The sequence below is a fragment of the Neofelis nebulosa genome, chromosome 3 (genome assembly GCF_028018385.1).
Source record: "Neofelis nebulosa isolate mNeoNeb1 chromosome 3, mNeoNeb1.pri, whole genome shotgun sequence".
NCBI classification, from domain to species: Eukaryota; Metazoa; Chordata; class Mammalia; order Carnivora; family Felidae; genus Neofelis; species Neofelis nebulosa.
Genome location: NC_080784.1, coordinates 45,966,804 through 45,978,847, shown reverse-complemented (window position 1 = coordinate 45,978,847; position 12,044 = coordinate 45,966,804). Strand labels below are relative to the sequence as shown.

General features: G+C 48.6%; 1 protein-coding gene across 2 annotated transcripts in view; it reads right to left on the bottom strand.

Annotated features, from left to right (window-relative positions):
- RAB11FIP1 (RAB11 family interacting protein 1) overlaps positions 1–4,020 on the bottom strand; it is a 34,809-nt gene extending 30,789 nt beyond the window's left edge. The window contains exon 1 of one of the 2 annotated variants that reach the window (XM_058720696.1): positions 3,557–4,020. In XM_058720696.1, coding sequence (XP_058576679.1) covers positions 3,557–3,933 — 377 coding nt within the window. In that variant the 5' untranslated portion in view covers positions 3,934–4,020. The remainder of the gene's footprint in view (positions 1–3,556) is intronic. The other variant, XM_058720698.1, reaches the window with a different exon arrangement.
- Positions 4,021–12,044: the final 8,024 nt, after the last annotated feature.

Genomic DNA, 12,044 nt, shown 5'->3' with positions numbered 1-12,044 from the left:
CGGATTTCCTCTGGCAACTTATTATAGCAGCTTACTACACTTATAGTTCTTCAAAATCTCAAATCTTTCCTGTGCAACCAAACTCCCTCTTGCATCTTCAAGAGACATAAGAAAATGACTCTCCATCACTCACTCTCCCTTCACAGCTGGAAGACTGTTACAGTATTAAGTGTCATGATATTTAGTTACACAATGGCCTTTCAGTCACTAGCCTGAATGGATGTTTATTTTCATCTGTTTTTAACAGATTATTTCCCCCAAATTTTGTTGCTCTTAGTATCCTAAAAAGGTTCCCCCCACCCTTCTGGCCTCTCAGCTTCAGATCCGTTTTATGAGCGTGAGACTTAACTGGTTCCCATTTCACCAAGGCCCAACTGTGACCCCAGGTCTTAAATAAGTGCAAAAGAAACACATTTCAATTTCTTCTTCTTTTTTTAAATATTTTTTAATGTTTATTCATTTTTGAGAGAGAGAGAGAGAGAGAGAGAGCAAGCATGAGTGGGGTAGGAGCAGAGAGAGAGAGAGACATGGAATCCGAAGCAGGCTCCAGGCTCTGAGCTGTCAGCACAGAACCTGACACGGGGCTCAAACCCACAAAACGTGAGATCATGACCTGAGCCAAAGTCAGATGCCCAACTGACTGAGCCACCCAGGTGCCCCCATTTCAATTTCTTCTTAGCAAAAGGGGCCACACACTATTCCCTATTAGAAGTATCCTACCTCTATGTCAGTCTCCACTTGGTATTTTAAAGATGTGTGTCATCACACTAAATTTGAGGTCCCCCAAATTTGAGTCATGAAAAACATATTTTCTGAACTCCAAACGTATGATGGATGAGGGCTTATCAAGAGAACAAAGGGAAGTACGAGCACAGTTAACTCTTAACGTCTTGAGTTTCTGGACCCGTGACAAAAGTCATACTCTAAATAGCAGCAACTCTTCTTTGCTAGAGATTAACACACATGCATGCACACGCGCGTGCACACACACACACACCTGGAAACCAAAATTGAACTTATGTTTTGTTTCTGGTTTTTATTTTATTTTTTAAAAAATTCTGTTTTAATGTTTATTTATTTTTGAGAGCGAGACAGAAACAGAGCATGAGCAGGCGAGGAGCAGAGAGAAAGGGAGACACAGAACCGAAACAGGCTCTAGGCTCTGAGCTGTCAGCCCAGAGCCCGACACAGGGCTCGAACTCACGCACCGTGACATCATGACCCAGCCGAAGTCGGACGCTTAACAAACCGAGCCACCCAGGTGCCCCTGTTTTTGGTTTTTAATGTCTAAGGTGTAGTCAAACCATTAATAACTAGTTCAAATGATTTTCCTAGCCCAACCAGTTTCCTTCTGGTAAACTTCCACCTCTCTCGGTATGCATCACTCTCCACATGTCAGCCATCTTGAGCACCCAAGTGATGTACCAAGGCATCAGAGAAGCTCGGTTTCACTAGGTTCCCTAGCACCCTGGAAAGTCCCAGGAAGTGGCAGATGGAAAGCTTGCAATTTCACCTACTGCTGATGGGGCAAAGACTTCCTTTGCAGTTACAAAAAAAAAAAAAAAATACACATCAACTAAGCATCATTTTCCTACAAAGTTGATACTGCGACTAAGTGGTAATCAGCTCCTACAGTAGACAGGAGGAACCATCTAAGTTTAGGATTACACTGGAGAGAATGACAGAAAGGAAGATGTAGACCTCTGAACCCTTTCTGAAATAGGGAATTTAAGGAGGTTTTCATTCCTCACAAAGCAGTAACAGAACCTTCTGAGCCTATACCCAGGCCCCATTAATCCGGGAACCTGGAAACATTTTATAAACATCAATTAAGCCGGTAACAAGCTCCACGTATAAATAGGGAAACTTGGGTGTTTAGAGATCGAGTCGCTTGAAGCCTAACAATGAGTCAGGACCAGAGTGGGCACCCGACCCAGGAATCTGGAACCCTCATCTCTGGCAGGGACATGTGATCTATCCTTCAAGGGAATAAAATGTTCCAACAGAAACAGACGGCAGAAACAGATGATAATATCCACACATCTTGGGATGGGACAAGACAAAGGACAGCCAATGGCACCCAGTTGAAGCCAGAAAGGAAGCCAACCCAAGGCCCCAAATGTCACTTAATCAAATGGAAAATTAGCATTGCTTCAGCACCTCCTTAGCAAAGACACTGCTCACCTTCTGGCTTGTAAGTTGATGCCAAGAGATATCCTATCCATCCTCACCTCAAGGCTCTCTATTTTTATCTGATTTGAATTCAGAAAATGCCTATTCATCTTTGGCCAGATAAGTGAATCAGGTAATACATTCACAAGCATGCAAGCTGAAATTGGACCCACCCTGCAGAAAAAGGGAATCTGGTAACTTCAAACCCTCTGGCTTTTACTGTCCTGTTCACAAGGGAAAGTGAAAATGCCATGTATATCTAAAACACCCAATGTGAACCAGTATGCTTCACCAACTGTAGGAGCTGTGGTAATATGACTGACGTGCCTATTTACTGTCCAGCACAAAGTAACCAATTAAGCTAAGGAGCCCAGCTTTTGGTATAGGATATGAGCATAATCAAATGTTCCATAATCAAATGCTCCATGGCAAACACCTGTGAAAGAGAACAAACAAATGGGTGACACCTTGAAGTGAACTGGGTGTTGTCCAGCTTTCCCTGTGGGAGCGAGATACCCTAGCACAGAACTCCACACCTAGAAGCCACTGAGAAGCCACAGGCGAGCAGTCATCCATTCTGAGTAGGACCAGAGAGAACCTGACAAACTCCAAAGAGAAACAGTGCCTACCACCCACTTTAGCTTGGCCAAGGGCAGACCCTGGCTCCAACCAGCACACCTTACTAATTTGGGGCCCAGGACAAACAGGGTTAATAATTTTCAGTCTGAAAAGTTAAATTGTTTTAGCATGCTTTGGGGAGGCAGGGGAGGAGGGGGTTGAAAAGGGGAGGAAAGAGAGGCAAATTCTCTTCACCAACCCCTTAAGCAGTGCGGTCACACTGCAATGCCTCTGCTCTGCCCCTCGGTGAGCCTCTGGGTTTCACTCCTCCACTTAATCCTCCCTGCGTTCTGGCCCCGCCATTCCCAGCTCAGTGGCTAGGACAGTGAAATACCCAGGAGCCTTTCCACAGAAGCTAATGTGTGTATCACACATACACACTACCCACAGTAATAAGAAGAATTCGTCAGCCCACATGTATTTTCAATTCATCAAAAATTCATTAAGCGCTTACTAAGTTCCGGGCTCTGAGCGTCTCCCTGCAGATTCAAAACTACCCCAGGTACTCCCCGCCCCCACCCCGCACGCCCGCCGCAAAGAGCCCACACGCTGGGAGAGCTGGGGTTGGACAGCCGAAGGAGAAGTTGAAGTTAGGTGAGAATACGGTGACCGGCCGGGGAGATCCCTCTCGAAAGGCCTCTCTCCCTCCGTCCCTTTGGGACGCAGCGGCGCGGGGTCTGCCGCGCGCTAAGTGGATCTCAGCGCCAAGCCACACGTTCGCCCCGCACCTCCCCGCTCCGCGTCCCCTCCCCCGGCCCGCACTCACTGGGTCTTCCTGCGGCCCTGGTCCCGGTGCAGCTCCCGCAGGTCCACCTCGGCCCGGCCCAGGAACTTGTCGAGGCCGAGCAGCGAGCGGTGCAGCACGGTGAGCTGCAGGGTGGCGGCGGCCGCGGGCGCGGCCCCGGCGGACAGCAGCGGCGGCAGCTCGAAGGTGGCCTCCTCCCGCCACACCGGCGCGCCCAAGCTGCGCTCCGACACCGAGGTGGCGTACTTCTCTTTGCCCACCTGGATCACCGCGTACGCATCGCTCGTGCCCCCGGGGCCCTTGGCCCGCAGGCCCCGCGCCTGCAGCACCGTCACCTGCACGTGCGTTGGGGACCACACGGCCCCCGGGCCCCGGCCAGCCGAGGCCGCCAGGGACATGGTGAGCGCGCCGCGGCCGGCTCTGAAACGAAGAGAAGATCACCGGGATGTGCGGCCCCTGCGGCCCACCCCGCCGCCCCAGCCGCTTTAAGGCTTCCGGCCACGCCCCCCCCCAGGGCCCGCCTCCCCAGCCCGGGCCGCCCCGCCCGCCCCACCTGCCGCGCCGGGCCGGGCCGCCGCCGCACTGGCTGGAGAATACCGGGGCGCGGGAGGCCGGCGCGGCCGGGCGGGGGCGGGGACTTGGAGAATTCTGGCGTGAGAGGTGTGGTTATTTAAGGGACGAGGTCCCCAACTGCCAAAGGTCGCACGGCCCAACCGGAACTGGCCGGGGCACTGCCTTGGGAGTCAGACCTCTTTTCCAATCTGGCACCGCCAACTGGCAGGTGTGTGAGCTGGCACAGGTTACTTAACATCTTTTGGTCTCAGTTTCTTCATCCATAAAATGAGGTAACAATCGCCTCAAACAAGTGCTGTAAAAAAATAATAATAATAACGTAGCCTGGCACGCGTTAGTTCTCAATCAAGAGTAGCTATGAGGGTGATAATGAACGCGATTCCAAATTCACCGCCTTTTCTGTTTGGGACAGTCGGTGGTTTACTCTGGAGAAAGGTGGGTTCTGGGATGGCGCCAGGTGGGCGGGGGAGGAGGAGGATCGTTCGAGGGCCAGAAAAGGGGAAGGTAAGGGGGGGGAGACGGCCTGGAGGTGGTGTGGGAGTGTCTTATTTTGCCCTGCCCTCACCAAAAAAGGTGAGGCTAAGAGGCTAAATTAGGGAAGGAGAATGAAAGAGGAAGTGAAATAGGATTGCTAAACCAGACCTCAGGAACAGAGTGCCATTCCCCCGCCCCCCCCCCACAGTTCCCCAATTCTCCCTGGCTGGATCCTTTTCAGTCTCTCCCTTCTTTTTATCTCTCGGCTCCCAATCCTTTACTTCCTTGTTCCAGATATCCATTGGATTGGCAGATTCCCTTCGTTCCCAATATGCTACCTCAAAGGTTCAACCATGGGTGGGTCATCAGATTGGAAAGCACTTTGAACGTTTTAGGTTATACAGCTAAGGAAAGGCCCAGAGGAGAGAAGTAACTCGTTCAGGGTCCCACAACAGAGCCAGGACTAGAACCTAGGTGTCCTGACTCCTGTCCAATGTTTTTGCTACAGAACTCCAATCTTGAATTGCTGCTAGTTTCTCACCTGATCACTAGGCTATCCTCCCTTCAATTCACACTACACATTGCTTCACTGACCTGCGTAAACCTGCAATTTTGCCTCACCACCAACTGCATATACTTCAGACTTAAGATTTCAAGGCATTCCTATTTTGTCCCCACCCTAACTCATCCTTCTCTATCTCCCAAACAAACCTCCAGGCCTGTGCTCACTCGGTTGTCCTGTGGCTGCCCTGCCAACCCCTCTGCCTACCCCGGTCCTGCGACATTTCACCTAGATTTCCCCCCACGGTTTAGCTTCCAGTAGTCCCTGTCAGAGTGGGGACCAGGTGGTAACTTACTTGTGTCTTCCATAGCCCCTGGCAGAAACCTGGGTACACAGTAGGTACTCACAAAGCGCTGTGGAATTGAAGAGTTTGCAAGTTGTTCCAGCCTATATCAGTACATAGCATTTCCTGTTACTATGGAGGAGATTAGAAGATACATTATGCCTCAGGTTTGCAACGGAGGGTAGCTACCCTGTGGGTAAGAACTATTCAGTACATTGTAAATATTTAATGGTGATAGAAAGGGAAAAGAAAGGAGGCACCAGACAGGTAAGTGATGGGAAAGCCTAACAGAACTCTGTTGTTTTGGTGCCATTCCCCCCCCCCTTTTTTTTTAAGTTTATTTATTTTGAGAGAGAGAGAGAGACAGCCCGTGGGAGGGGCAGAGAGAGGGAAAGAGAATCCCAAGCAGGCTCCACACTGTCAGCGTGGAGCTCCATGCCAGGTTCAAACTCACAAATGGTGAGATCATGATCTGAACCAAAATCAAGAATCAAACACTTGGGGCACCTGGGTGGCTCAGTTCCCAGGCTTCGGCTCAGGTCACGATCTTGCGGTTCGTGGGTTCGAGCCCCGCATTGGGCTCTGTGCTGACAGCTCAAAGCCTGGAACCTGCTTTGGATTCTATGTCTCCCTCTCTATCTGCCCCTCCCCTGCTCATGCTCTGGCTTTCTCTTTCTCAAAAGTAGATAAACATTAAAAAAAAATTAAAAATAATAAAAAAGAATCAGACACTTAACCGACTGAGCCACCCAGACACCCCAACCATTTCCCTTTCTTGACAATATATTAGTGTCATTCAACCTCATGACTCCATTCACTATCATAAAGGTTTATTGAGAACTTACTTGGTACCTGGCATGTGCTAGGAACTACGGAGGGCACAAAGCCTTCTGAACAAGATCCAGTTCCAAGGCACACACTGACAACTGCTGTAAAGGAAGTTCTGTACTAATAAAATGCTTTGGGGGTTTTGAGGTTGGAGTGATTTTTCTTGGCGGGTGGATTTTTATGAAGGAAGTGTGGTTGAGCTGAGCCCTAAGGCATATACCACATTTGACAGGCAGAGAGGGGGGCACGGGGGAAGAATATTTCAGAAAGAACAGCCTATGCAAAGTATGAGGGCCAGAGAGTTCATGGCATGTGCAGGGGTTATGAACACCCCATTGGGGCTGGAATGTAGGATATTTTAGGAGGACACTGGGGGTGGGTTGTAGAGATACCTTGGTAAGACAGCCGAGGTAGGTGAGCCCAGATCATGTAGATCATGAACACCAGGCTAAGGAGTTTATACCACCATGTTAGGCCAGGGTGAGCCACCTTCAGAGGGTTTTGAGCATTGGCGTGATGAGGCTGTGCTTCAGGTTGTAAGGCAGGTATGAGCTGAAGTAGCCTGGCAGCCAATACCATGGCAGGTCACAGCCAGATGGTTTCATTTTCACCTGGGGACTGCCTGCCTCTGGTGCCATTCCACCCTGCCACTTACTAATCCTCAGGGTCTATTTCAAGTTGGTACCGTATTAAATAAGGCATATACTTCCCTCCCGGTTTTCCTACCTGTGCACTGCTCAACTACATCCCAGCTGAACAAAGTCAGAGATTTGGGGTCAAAACTGACCCTGGGAGGGGCACCTGGGTGGCTCAGTGGGTTGAGCATCTGACTTCAGCTCAGGTCATGATCTCACCGCTCCGTGAGTTCAAGCCCCACATGGGGTTCTGTGCTGACTGCTCAGAGCCTGGAGCCTGCTTCAGATTCTGTGTATGTGTGTCCCTCTCTCTCTCTGCCCTCCCCTGCTCGCGCTCTGTCTCTGTCTCTCAAAAATCAACATTAAAAAAATTTTTTTAATTAAAAAAAAAAAGCTGACCCTGGGAATAAAGTTTTTCAGCTCTCATCTCCTATCCTCCCCCACACTCACATTGTTAGTGCAGCCCCACAATAAAGATAGCAAGGAATTAAACCTAGCTGGAGAGCTTCATTGGCTGAGTATGACACAAAACATCCCTTCCATTCATGGACAGGATTAGAAGACAAAGTGTGGGGAGGGGGGGAAGGAGGGAGGAAAAATTATGAGCACCTTGTGACATCATGTGTTTGGGTTTCTGTCAGACACATAGGCTCTGTGGTTACAGCAGAGGTGGTAGGTAGGCTGGGGAGGACATGGCTGCCCTACAACCTCAAGAAATCAAGATCAAGATCCTTCCAGACACATGACACTGGCTGGGGCTCACTCAGAGGAGTGTGGGCTCACCAGAGCCAGGCACTGGAGATTTGTTGGAGAAGAGAGAAGCCAGGAGCTAGAGCACAAGGTGTGCTTGGAGCTGGCTTACCGCCTGCTAGACACCTTGGTGGCTGTTTTCTCCCTTCCTCCAGCCAGAGCACGTTGTCCCTCAAGACTCACTTGCTGACCACCAGGGGGTGAGCCTGTCTTCTCCCAATATTACAGCGCCCCAGTCCAGACCGGGGGGTGTGCAGGTGCAATGACAAGGACCAGAAGCCCTGTTCCCCACTTGCACTCGGAGGAATCCACCTGGGCGTCCCTCCCACCCTCTCCGGCAGCCTGGGCGGTCCTGGGGCGGCTGACCCCTCGCAGGTTCACTGCATTCCAGGAGTGTTTATAAACACCTCCACAGCCGGGGTGGGGCAAGATGACTTCTCCTTCCTCTGGCCAGCCGGCCTCTAGCCCTGATGGAAAGAGGAAAAGAGTTTCTGTGAGCCCTGAGCACGTGGACAAGGTGCCTGGCAGGTTGGACTGGACAGGTTAGCCCTCCTGCCCTCCTCCCACAGAGGAGCACACCAGGACTTCAGACACCAGCTGTGCGGTTGGGTGACCAGGGGGGGATTTGCTTTTAGGAGGAGCCGGGAGCAATCCCCCAGGATGAGGTCTCCCGTAGAGTCATGCTGGGGGTGGGAAGAGCGAGCAGAGAGAGAGCCGTTCACTACTCTGCCACTGCCAACCAATCGCTCCTGCCCACAGCTCCTCAGTCCACCCCCAACTGCAAGAGATCCAACTCAAAACCCACCTCTGGAGGCGCTGAACGAGCTAATGTGCTAGCCAGCCCCAGGGAGGAGCAGAGAGAGGCCAGTAATGGCTGCTCGAGTTTCTCCTTTGCCTCGGACTCTGGGGTGTGGTGACAAATGTCCACACATGACTCATTCACTGCCGTGCTTGGTAAACAGCCTTCTGGCTTCAAGTCCAGCCGCCTCAGACTCTTGCCCACTCTGACCAAGGAGACGATCAAGGTGCGTAGGCTCTGTGAGCAAGGGGCTCCCCTCTCAGGGCTCAGCGAGCCAGGGAAACAAGTCCCCAACATCAGGCTCTCTTTCCACTGCCCCAGTGGGTGTGGCAATGCGGAGGTTAAAACTGTGGCCACACTGGACAGAGGATGGTCCCAAGAGGCAAATGGCTAACATTTCCCCCTGCGGTCTTGCTGGCAATGTTACTTTGTTTAACAAAGCTTGCGTCATGAAAGACACAAAGGCATTCTCTTTCTAATTTGCCAAGTCTCTTCAGAGAAGGCCCTGGAATCTTCCAAGTGAAAAGTTGTCTAGAGAATGTGGACCCCTTACCTTTCCCTTCACCTCTCCCTTTAAGAAATTCCTTCTGGTTTCCTAGCTTATTTCTTGTGCTCTGTTTCGGCACTTGTTTCGTTCACCTGTAAGCATCTGGAAGCAGGAAATGTGGGCTTCACCATTTCCAGATCTCCCGATGCCCTGCTAGCAGAAGGCAGGTCAGGTTAGGCAGGAGAGGCATAGAGGACTTTGAAGCCTCCAGCATTTGTCCAGTCAAGGCCACTGGTAGCACAACCCAATAGAACCGTCTTTTGAAAACATAGGTTGATTCTTTCTGATTATAAAAGAAATATGTGTTCATTGTAGATACAAGCCATGCTTCGTCTTTCCATAATCAGTGTCATGGCATAGGGGGAAGGAAGGCAGAAGTTCCGAGCATTTACCCCTCTGCAAACTGTCCCATTGGAAGCTACCCCTCAGGGCCTTGTTCTCCTGGCCTGGTCCATGAGCCTCCGCTTTCTCAACCGCTGGGCCCCTGGACACAGACCTGTGGAGGCAGAGCCGGCCAAGACGTGGTGTAAGCAGCCCACCGTCCCTTCACTTCGCTTCCCCTTCAACGCCACAGCACACGGCACAGCGCTGACGGGCATGTCGACTGTTGACCTTAAAGAACTATAACGCAGGCCGGGAAGACTCAAGGCAGGCCCAGCATTTGACAGTTCACTAAGTCCAAGGTTGGGGGTGGGGAGCACAGCCAGAATAAAGCTCCTTACCTAGGGGTTCCCTCTAGGAGGCAACCTTTTGAACCAGGTTCAAACCAGGTCCTATCTTTAAGCACCCTCTTCTTACCTGCCCTTATAGTCCCTCTGATGAAATCTCTGCCCACCTTCGGAAAATGAGAAAGAAAATATTGTCAATAATCATAATACCTGGGTGGCTCAGTTGGCTAAGCATCTGACTTTGGCTCAGGTCATGATCTCACAGTTCAGTTCGTGGGTTTGAGCCCCTCATTGGGCTCTGTGCTGACAGCTCAGAGCCTGGAGCCTGCTTCGGATTCTGTGTCTCCTTCTCTCTTTGCCCTTTCTTCTCTCTCTCTCTCTCAAAAATAAATAAATGTTAAAAAAATTTTTTTAATAATTTTTTTTTTTTTTAAAGTAGGTTTCATGCCCAGCTGCAGCCCAACACCGGGCTTGAACTCACAACTCTGAGATCAAGACCTGAGCTGAGATCAAGACTGAGAGGTTTAACCAACTGAGCCACCCAGGTGCCTCCATTCATAATTTTTCATAAACATAGGTATTGGAATCTAATATATTCAGAAAATAGAAGAAAATGTATAACATAGAAACAGATTTTTTTTTAAACCACAGCCATAGTAAAGGAAAGAAGGTGAAAAGGAAAATGTACTATAAACATTATCAGCAGAAAAGTGCAGAAAAGCATTCAGCTTGGTGAGTCTTCAGCACCCAGATCAAGAAACAGGACAGTATCCACACCTGCAGAAACCATGCTAGAGTCCCTCTCAGTCCCTGGGTCCCCTCCTTTCCATAAGGTACCTACCACCATCCCAGGTTCTGTCCTCTATATTAGTCTTGCTATTTTTGAACATTGTATAAATGAATCATACATTAGGTATTTATTTGGAGTCAGACTCCTTTCACTCAGTATTACGAGAGTCACCAGTGGTGTTCGTGTATAGTAATTTGTTCATCTTTATTGTTTTATAGCAATACATCACAATTTATTTTTCATTCTACAGTTGATAGACATGGCTTGTAGTGGGTTGAATGACGCTCTCCCCGCCACCAAAAAAAAAAAAAAAAAAAACCCAAATGTATGCACGTCCTAATCCCTGGAACCTGTGAATGCTACTTGTTTAGAAAATGTGTTTCTGCAGATATAATTAAGGATTTGAGATGAGGAGATCATCCTGGATTGTCCAAGTGGGCCCTAGATCCAATGACAGACGTTCTTAAAGGAATGAGTCACAGAGGTTATACAGAAGGGGCCAAGGCCATGAGAAGAGGCAAAGGCATCCACAAGCCAACGAATGCCCATAGCCACTACTGGCAGCTGGAAGAGGCAAGGAACAGAATCTCCTCTAGAGCCTCTGGAAGGAGTGTAGCCCTGACATTTTGACTTCAGACTTCTGAGCTCCAGAGACAACAGAGAGAGATTTAATTACTGTTTTAAGCCACTGAGTTTGTGGTAGTTCATTATGGCAGCCATGGGAAACCAACAAAGAGCTATTAAGAATAAATTGCTGTACATTCTCATGTGTCTTTTTGTACATGTACATAAACATACACACACACACACCCCTAAGAATGGAATTGCCAGGTCGTAGGGTTGGGTATATGTTTAGCACTCGGAGATATTGCCAAATAATATTTTAAAGCAGTTACACCAATTTATACTCCCACCAGTGCTGTTCGAGAGATCCAGTTTCTCCACATTTTTGTCAACCTTGGCATCGTCAATCTTTTGTATGTGGCCCTTCTGGGAGATGTGCGGTGGTTTTAGTTTGTATTTCCCTGATGACTCGTGAGGTTGAGCACTTGTTTATTAGCCATTTGGATATGGTCTTTTGTGATGTGCTATTCAGGTCTTTTGTCCATTTTTCTTTTCTGTTATCTATTTTATTGATTTGTAATAAATATTTGTATTGTTATATAATATATATAACATATTTCTATTATATCATACATATATAATACTTTGTATATGTAATATATAAAAATGTTTTGCAAATATCTTCTCCCACTCTGTGGCTTGCCTTTTCACTCTCAGTGGTGTTCCTGGGTAAAAAGTACTTAGTTTTCATGAAATTTGAGTTATTCATCTTTTCTTTTATGGTTAGTGCTTTTGTGTCCTGTTTAAGAAATCTTTGCTGCCCCCAAAGTCATGAATATATTCTCCTTTATAATCTTCTAGAAGCTTTATTGCTTTACCTTTCACATTTAGGTTCGTTATCCATCTGGAATTAATCTGCATGTATTGTTAAAAGATATTTTTTTTTTTTTTTAAGATAAAATCATGGGGCACCTGGTGGCTCAGTTAGTTAAGACTCTAACTCTTGATTTCAGTTCAGGTCATGATCTCACCATTC